An 8,417-nucleotide genomic window follows, 5' to 3' on the forward strand; every position below is an offset into this window, starting at 1 on the left:
CATATCTCGCGAGAATTTAGTTGAAGATTCCTGTTAACCAGCCTGCAAAATTCAAAAGAATCATTGACATTTTGAGATGTTGTGTGTAGAAAACTGAAACACAATATTGTGTTGCCTTAACATTGTTATTTAAAGAATGAATTGTTTCCACAGATAAATGATTAATGTTCTAATGATTAATGTTCTAATGAAGACATGTCTTAGTTAGCTGTAGTGGATACTGTGATGTAGTAGTTAACTGATCAACCCCAAATGTTAATACGTATCCTTGCCTATTTTAAGTGGGTATACTGAGATGGTGATTTCTTAAACCTGCGTATCAATAGTTCTACCAGAGTGTGCTGCAGCTATCAGTCTCAAACTGACACCAAAATATCTGTTCATGTACAACTGGACAGTTGATTATTGATCGTCTCTAGTCACCTCAGACAGAAAACTTACAACAAAAAAAGTAGGACTAATAATTTTGGAGATATCAAACGACCCAGAAGAACCTTGTTTTCTCTTCGCTAAGCCCCTCCCTAAAACGGCTAGAGCTACTGTCCAATCCATGGAGGTATAATCCTATGTACTAGCAGCTATAGCAACGGTGACTATAAAGCGCGGAGGGCCTGCCGCTTGGCAGCACGTTTTTGACAGCCGCCATGGGGTGCCTATGTCACTGGCAAATCGGATAGCAACTACTCTACTTGATATGGGAAAAACTCCTTTTGCCCCTCTCAAAGCGCAAAATTCAAGAGTCCAAAAGAGAAGCCATCAGCAGTTACAATCCATCAAAAATAATTGTACAAAGTGTGCTGTTACCTGATATCACTTCTAAACATATAGGCTACAGTCTACAGTAGAATGCTAACACATTATTGTCAAGACACGCACACAATTATTACTATTATCAACCGTATACGGCTCTGTTATCAACTAACCAAGATATTACCTCTGTCTTACTATCAGCTGATCAAATTACATGTCGTTAACTTCTCCGCTAGACATAACCATGGTAACAAATGCATACATACCAACTGTCAACATCTCCATCTCTCATTGGTGAAAGGGCTAACCAGTTTTAAACAAAGCCTTCCCTGGTTCGATAACTCCTCAGGTGTTCCATCTTCCTAGGAATGAAATGTAAGGTAGGCTAGGCTAGTAGCCAAGAGGATGTGAAGACTGGAATAATGTCTGGCAGGTGATGATCTACTTCTGATATCCGCAAGGGTAAGTCCTAGAGGCCCAAGATGTGGCATTATGTGACAGATAGCCTAGAAGTTTAATTATGAGTGTGGCACCCTTTTAACTTACCCCAAGATAACATAGGCCTACTGTCAGTTTTACACAAATGTGAGTTGCCAAGGAATTGTTTTCCAGACTTGCAAGGACGTCTGCTATGTCTTTAAGGTACTTTTTAAAAATGCCCTACATGGAAAAGACTTCAAGAAGAACCGATAAGGCCCCCACAATTTCAAAGGGCAATGACAAGTAGGTCTCAAACAAAGGCCTACGTTTTGCTTTTGTAAACATGGTTTACACAACTTATTCTGTCTGTGTTGTTTGTACCTGACTCATGTTAACGTGCAATTGTCAGGGAACTGCATGCTCTCAGGAGGCTCCTCTCCCTGCTCAACACTCCCATATGCAAAACACAGGTGACCAGACATGATGACACTACAACAGTCATTTGACAATCATTCAAAATACACCCTGTCATTATTGTAAGGTCATGATAATGAACCCCACTTGTTGTGTCTGCTTGCTGGTCACACTCCAGAATCACTCTAAAGGGGGCAAAACGGAGTCCCATCTTCACCATAGGCCTACAGGTGACAGAAGTGGTAAGAGTATAAAATGCGCAAGGACCGAGGACACTGAACTTGAGAGTTTCAGGTATAATCACTGTGAACGATGATGTGATGGAACTAGCCATTTGTGCTACGCTAGCTAGATGAGGAATGGCCACTCTTATAAGAATACTGTATTCTGTCTAATTTGCATTCCAAGTCTGACCTACAGAGACCAGAGAAATTTTAGCAGTCATCCCCATGAAAAGATCTTTCAATGTATCCTCACTGCTTTGATCAGAAACAGGCTCAACTGCAGGTGAGTGTAAATGCTTTAGGCTAAATTTACCCAAATGTTTAATTAATTTTACCTTAGACATGGTGGGTTTACATCATGTTATCATGATATTTACACATATCACCTGACAGAGAATGGCTTGACCATACCCACCCTGACAACATTCTGAGAGTCCTCATTTGTTTGCGTTTGTTAATCAGAGAACCACATTATCAGGTAAGTGACTTTAACTATGTGGTATGTCAGTATCTCATTAAATGAAACATTTCACATTAAATCCCTCAAAGAAGAGTAAATATGTTATATAACAAGTAACAGGAACAGCATTAGACAGTACAGTTAAGTGTAAAGTGTTCAGTAGAATAACCACACATGTTGGTACTTCTACATTAAGCTGAATGTACCATGACCTCACCTGATCTGTTCCAGAGAGTTTTCCATGAGCTCCAAGGATCTTGGCACCTTTCAAGGGTAGGTATTCATCTGAACAGGATGCTAGCGTTTGTGCTGCACTGTGTGGCCTTCATAGTTTGAGTTTGAAATTCCTTTTTGTCATATCTCTCAGTATATGGACTCAGTATCAGACTGTTATTTGGATGCTGGAGAACAAACATTGGGTGTAGAACATCTAGTCACTATGACATGTGAGCAATCCCTCCTTGCTATGTTTTATTACGTTTTTTTACTCCTGAAAATAAAAAAAATAAAAAAAACACCGCTATGTTCACTTGTGTTTCTGTGCAGATGTATTTCAGAAAATCGCTGCAAAGGAAGACCAGAGAAAGTGGGTTATTGAATGTGGTGCACACAAGGTAGAGATGAAGAACTGCAGCAGTATTTAATTGTGATTCCTACAGCCAGTTACTCTCCCCATATTGTATTTCTTATCGCATGATATTTACACAATATCTGCTGATTTGGTCCGTATAGATTCTTGTGAAGCTCCTGACGACTAAAGACAGTAGTGTCTTACTAGGAGCTCTCCTTGCCCTGACCTCCCTGGCTGAAAGGTGCTTCATGCTGCAATCCTAAAACATCACAGTCATCTGTTTGTTTATTGCCTGCATCATCGAGCATCTGTCTGTTGGCTCTATATTTAGTGTGGAGTGCAAGGAGAAGATAGGAGAGCTATGCATCGTTGAAAATCTGCTTGTCATCTTACAAGAATACGACCTGTTGTCCAAAAGGTGAATACACAGATCCACTCATACAGTTACCATACTAGGATGTCATATCCATTCTTACTCATCCTACATTACAGTTATCCAATCAAATCAACTACCTGCATGACTGCACTGTCGTATGTTCAGTTTAGTTAAATTCTATACATCCAAGTAGATACAGTATAGTACTGGATGCTTTATCCAGTAAACATGGACAAATATGAACTGAGTGTTGAACAAGTGTTGAATTCCCTTACTTCAGCATACTCCCCGATGGTGAGAGTGTGGTGTTTTTGTGTACTGAACTTTGTGTTTAATCCTAGTTGAGGTTGTATGTGAACACCGATGAGTCTTGTGTGTTTCAGGACGTGTGCAGAGCTGCTGAGGCTGCTGTGTCCTGTGCGGCGGGTGCGGGAGCAGCTGAAGGCCTGCGAGGGCGTGCCCGTCCTGCTCAGCCTGCTCCACGCCGACCACCTCAAGCTGCTCTGGAGCGTGGCCTGGGTCCTGGTCCAGCTCTGCCAGGACCCCAATGCTAACTCCGAGATCCGTGCCTGGGGTGGTGTGCAGCAGCTACTGCGCATACTCCATGTGTAGGTGCACAGCGGCAGGAACCGTGTAGGAACAGGAACTTTTTAGCCTGTTGGTGGTGTTGCTTTTAGGTTTTACTTGGGGATGTTATGACATAGCTCCATGTGTAGGTGCACAGCGGCAGGAACCGTGTAGGAACAGGAACTTTTTAGCCTGTTGGTGGTGTTGCTTTTAGGTTTTACTTGGGGATGTTATGACATGGCTCCATGTGTAGGTGCACAGCGGCAGGAACCGTGTAGGAACAGGAACTTTTTAGCCTGTTGGTGGTGTTGCTTGTAGGTTTTACTTGGGGATGTTATGACATAGCTCCATGTGTAGGTGCACAGCAGCAGGAACCGTGTAGGAACAGGAACTTTTTAGCCTGTTGGTGGTGTTGCTTTTAGGTTTTACTTGGGGATGTTATGACAGCTCAATGTGTAGGTCCACAGCAGCAGGAACCGTGTAGGAACAGGAACTTTTTAGCCTGTTGGTGGTGTTGCTTTTAGGTTTTACTTGGGGATGTTATGACATAGCTCAATGTGTAGGTCCACAGCAGCAGGAACCGTGTAGGAACAGGAACTTTTTAGCCTGTTGGTGGTGTTGCTTTTAGGTTTTACTTGGGAATGTTATGACATAGCTCAATGTGTAGGTGCACAGCGGCAGGAACCGTGTAGGAACAGGAACTTTTTAGCCTGTTGGTGGTGTTGCTTGTAGGTTTTACTCCTGACATACAGTAGCTCCATAGAGCGTAGGCCATCATGTGTAAAATTCTGGGCTTTTGGAAATGTTAGCTGAAAAATGACATTAAACAGATCAACCAAAAATCTGCACAGAAGAAAAAATAACTGATTAAGAAAACAAAGGTACAGAAAGCAGAAAAATACTACAGGAGTAATCAATTTAAATAGTGCATACAAACTAAAAAGTAATCATATGCTCATGAAAGTCACCTAGGCCGGAGTAATTAAATGAACGCATTCTTTAAAATCTCCCTGGAGATGACATTCATAACCCTGACATCCTGATACAGTATTCCACTAACAGAGTTAAATAATTCAGCACATCATGACATGGTTACAGTGGTGGGATGTTTTAACACCCTCTGCCTTGTCTTTTATTTGTGATTTCTCATGATGGGTTGCTCTGTGTAGTGAGCGGGCGTATGTGTCGGACCGTGCCTCCATCGAGACCCTGTCCAGTGCCAACGCTGCTCGTCGTATCCAGAGGCAGCACCTCTCTGAGGAGCTCAGTCCACAGGAAACTGCTGAAAACCTCATGGCACTGCAGGCAGGTCAGTCTGCCACACCCAGTGTTGCTTCACAAGGCCCTACAGAACAGCACATATAGAACAGCAAATAATAATTTTTATAATTTATGTAGTACTAGATTCCATCACACCGACCCTGCTAGGGAGAGAATGTTTGTTCTTGTTTGCTGTTTATTCTCTGGTTGATTCTGCTGATCCTTTGGTAGTAGTATTTATTGTAGTAGTATTTATTACCAAAGGCCTCCTTTGCAATGTAGCTTAAATGTTATTCCTCATTTTGTAAAGCTTTGGATAAAAGTGTCTGCTAAATGAATACATGTAAAAATGTAAATGACTCTGATTCCTTGCTTACTGTTGGCTCTTCCTCCTCCCAAGCCTGCTGTGCTGCAGTAACTGAGCTGGTCTTGGATGATGCGACAGCTCATCATATTGTTCAGGTAGGTAGTGTACATACGTACTGTACTGTGCGTACATCCCAACACTGCATTGTTGTGCTGCAGACTCAATAAATCTGATTTGGGAACAGATTTGTATCATGTGAACTCACTCTGGTGTGTTCACTCAGGAAAACGGAATCTACATAATAGCAAAGCTGATTCTGCCACAGGCTGGACCCAAGGGCCCATCGCTACAGGTACTTACCATAAATATCCTGACATATATCCTAACCATAACCATAACCATTTCACATTACTGATTCTTTTGTCTGTTTGCTTGTATTGTCAGTGTTATGCATTTAGGACACTTCGCTTCTTGTTCAGCATAGAGCGAAACAGACACCTGTTTAAGAAGTATGTGATATGCTGTTTGACATTATCAGAATGTGAATACAGGTGGTTTTGAATGAAAAGAATGTTTTAAAGATTATTTTTCTTTAGACTGTTTCCATCAGACCTCTTTGAGATGTTCATTGACGTTGGACATTACGTTAGAGACATTGCTGCCTATGAGCCACTGCAGGAAAAAGTTTCTGTTTTCACTGTAAGGAAATGTTATTTTTTGTCACATATATTTTTATTTCAGTTTTATATTGTAATGCGCGTAAATATTATATGAAGTGTCTCATACTGCTTTTGACATGTCACTGACTTACATATGGCATCACTTGTCAATTGAATAGCATAACATAATACAGGTGTAGCTAAATATGTCATCTTAAAATCCTATTTGTTTCACTATATCAAAATCACCATAGCATGCACACTTTCCTCAGTGTTGCACACATATGAGCAATCATTGGATATATCTGAGCAGATCTGTGCAGCTTAAAAGAAATGGCACCATGCTGAGGTATGCCTTTGAAGACTGACGCATATTTGCTGTTCCACAGAGCGAAGAACTAAACGAATTGAAGGAAAGCATTGAGATAGTGAACCAGAACCGACCTCCTCTCAAAGTGATCAATGGCTATGCCATTCTGGACCATCTGGGTAGCGGGGCCTTTGGAAGTGTTTTCAAGGTGTTGGTCGTCATTTCATCATTTGTTATATCGTCTTTTCTCATTTTTGAAGGAAATCTGGTTCATGTGTTGCTCTTTGATTTGTTGGCCCTGCGGAAAGGTCCGGAAACAGAATGGACAGAACCTTCTGGCCCTGAAGGAAGTGAACCTTCACAACCCAGCGTTTGGCAAAGACAAGAAGGCCCGAGACAGCAGTGTGGAGAAAATAGTCTCGGAGCTGACCATCATCAAGGAGCAGGTACTATTTCAGAGAAAATAGGATTACACTTTACTTGACAGTGTCGACGTAAGAGTGACATGACACTGTCATGAATGTGTCATAAACAAGTCATACACGTTTATGACATAACGCTTCTGTTATTTAGTGACATTCGGTTTTTGTCATAACCAGTTAAGGTTTTAAGATTAGGATTAGAGTTAGGGTTAGGGTTAGAGTTAGAGTTAGGATTAGGGTTAGAGGTTAAGGTTAAGGTTAGGGTTAGAGTTAGGTTTTATGTGTTCACGACAGTGTCATGTCACTCTTATGTTGATACTGTCAAGTAAAGTGCTACCGAAAATAGTCTCGGAGCTGACCATCAACAAGGAGCAGGTACTATTTCAGAGCTGACCCTCATCAAGGAGCAGGTACATCATACATGGCCGCTGAGCCATGAGTACATTTCAGTGTTGCGATAACGATCATGCCCTCCAACATTATCCTATGACGTGGCATATGTAAAATATAACATAACAGCTCATATGGTATCAGCATGCTGTGATGTGTTTGCAAAATATGTCATGCAACAACTCATTCAGATTGTAAGCAGTTGAACGGCAAAATGGAAACTATTTGTGATAACAATATTTTAACTCATAAACTTTTTCAGATGAACCATCCAAACATTGTGAAGTACATTAAGACATTTTTAGAAGGTAAGTGGCACCACATTCTCTGTGGCAAGTGTCATCTTCTTGCTTCATAATTAACCCCCAAATCACAAAAAGTGCTAAGCAATTAAAGAGCTGTAATAATGCTATTATAATTACCGGTATTACAATTTGAAATGTTGCTGTTGGTGTTGTTTGGTGTTACCTTGTGCTCTTATCCCAGGTGACAGGATGTATATTGTGATGGAGCTCATAGAGGGACTTCCTCTCTCGGACCATTTCACCTCACTCAAAGAGAAGCAGCAGCAGTTCACTGAAGACAGGGTGTGGAACGTTTTCATACAGGTAAAATTAGCACTGAATATTTTAGATTTACTTCCCATTTGCGAATGATTACTCTACATGTTATGGAATGAGAACGTAAATGTTATGCTTTTGCCTTGTGATGAATGAATAGGTGGCATTTGATTTTGTTTGTCCACAGTTATGCCTGGCACTGAGATATTTGCACAAGGAGAAGAGGATTGTCCATAGAGACCTCTCCCCTAATAACATCATGCTTGGAGAGAAAGACAAAGTCACTATCAGTGAGGAAGCTCATTGATCTTTCCCTCCTTGTTCTCTTTGTCTTTTTATACTCTTTCCCCTAAATGAATGACATAGCTAAAGCCTGGTAAAAGTCACATAGGGATACTTTTCCAATATTTATTAATATTAAGATGAAACAAATATCTCTCCAGCTGACTTTGGACTCGCAAAGCAGAAACAAGAGAACAGCAAGCTGATGTCAGTTGTGGGCACCATACTGTACTCCTGGTGAGCGTCTGTCAATACACACAGTATGCATGAACCCTTGAGGTCATGATACATGGGGCAGCTTTTTGAGCAATGTTGCTGGGCAACCACATGACTGGTTCCATTTCTTCTCATTGGATGATCAAAACAATTTGCCTACTCATCTACTTTCTCCAGAAAGAAAACAAATGTTGCCTGATATCAATTGGGGACTGTACCAAACAGCAAT

The 8,417-nt window shown here is 41.1% G+C and overlaps 2 protein-coding genes across 3 annotated transcripts in view; one reads left to right on the plus strand and one right to left on the minus strand.

The window, feature by feature from the left end:
* Positions 1–8,417, minus strand: part of septin7b (septin 7b) — a 407,282-nt gene that overhangs the window by 16,641 nt on the left and 382,224 nt on the right. The gene's annotated exons all lie outside the window — the stretch shown is intronic.
* nek10 (NIMA-related kinase 10) overlaps positions 1,715–8,417 on the plus strand; it is a 14,693-nt gene continuing 7,990 nt past the window's right edge. The window contains exons 1-20 of the mRNA XM_076279582.1: positions 1,715–1,878; positions 1,993–2,091; positions 2,202–2,286; positions 2,500–2,541; positions 2,636–2,714; positions 2,815–2,882; positions 3,001–3,080; positions 3,171–3,257; positions 3,599–3,823; positions 4,952–5,091; positions 5,443–5,504; positions 5,633–5,701; positions 5,794–5,858; positions 5,946–6,048; positions 6,398–6,526; positions 6,627–6,764; positions 7,393–7,438; positions 7,617–7,738; positions 7,878–7,980; positions 8,134–8,209. Of these exons, the coding sequence (XP_076135697.1) occupies positions 1,715–1,878; positions 1,993–2,091; positions 2,202–2,286; positions 2,500–2,541; positions 2,636–2,714; positions 2,815–2,882; positions 3,001–3,080; positions 3,171–3,257; positions 3,599–3,823; positions 4,952–5,091; positions 5,443–5,504; positions 5,633–5,701; positions 5,794–5,858; positions 5,946–6,048; positions 6,398–6,526; positions 6,627–6,764; positions 7,393–7,438; positions 7,617–7,738; positions 7,878–7,980; positions 8,134–8,209 (1,982 nt within the window). The remainder of the gene's footprint in view (positions 1,879–1,992; positions 2,092–2,201; positions 2,287–2,499; positions 2,542–2,635; positions 2,715–2,814; positions 2,883–3,000; positions 3,081–3,170; positions 3,258–3,598; positions 3,824–4,951; positions 5,092–5,442; positions 5,505–5,632; positions 5,702–5,793; positions 5,859–5,945; positions 6,049–6,397; positions 6,527–6,626; positions 6,765–7,392; positions 7,439–7,616; positions 7,739–7,877; positions 7,981–8,133; positions 8,210–8,417) is intronic.

Source organism: Alosa pseudoharengus, unplaced genomic scaffold, assembly GCF_046254945.1.
Source record: "Alosa pseudoharengus isolate Yale_2024_CS ecotype anadromous, Long Island Sound unplaced genomic scaffold, YU_APseudo_1.1 YU_APseudo_1.1_scf_12, whole genome shotgun sequence".
Lineage (NCBI taxonomy): Eukaryota > Metazoa > Chordata > Actinopteri > Clupeiformes > Clupeidae > Alosa > Alosa pseudoharengus.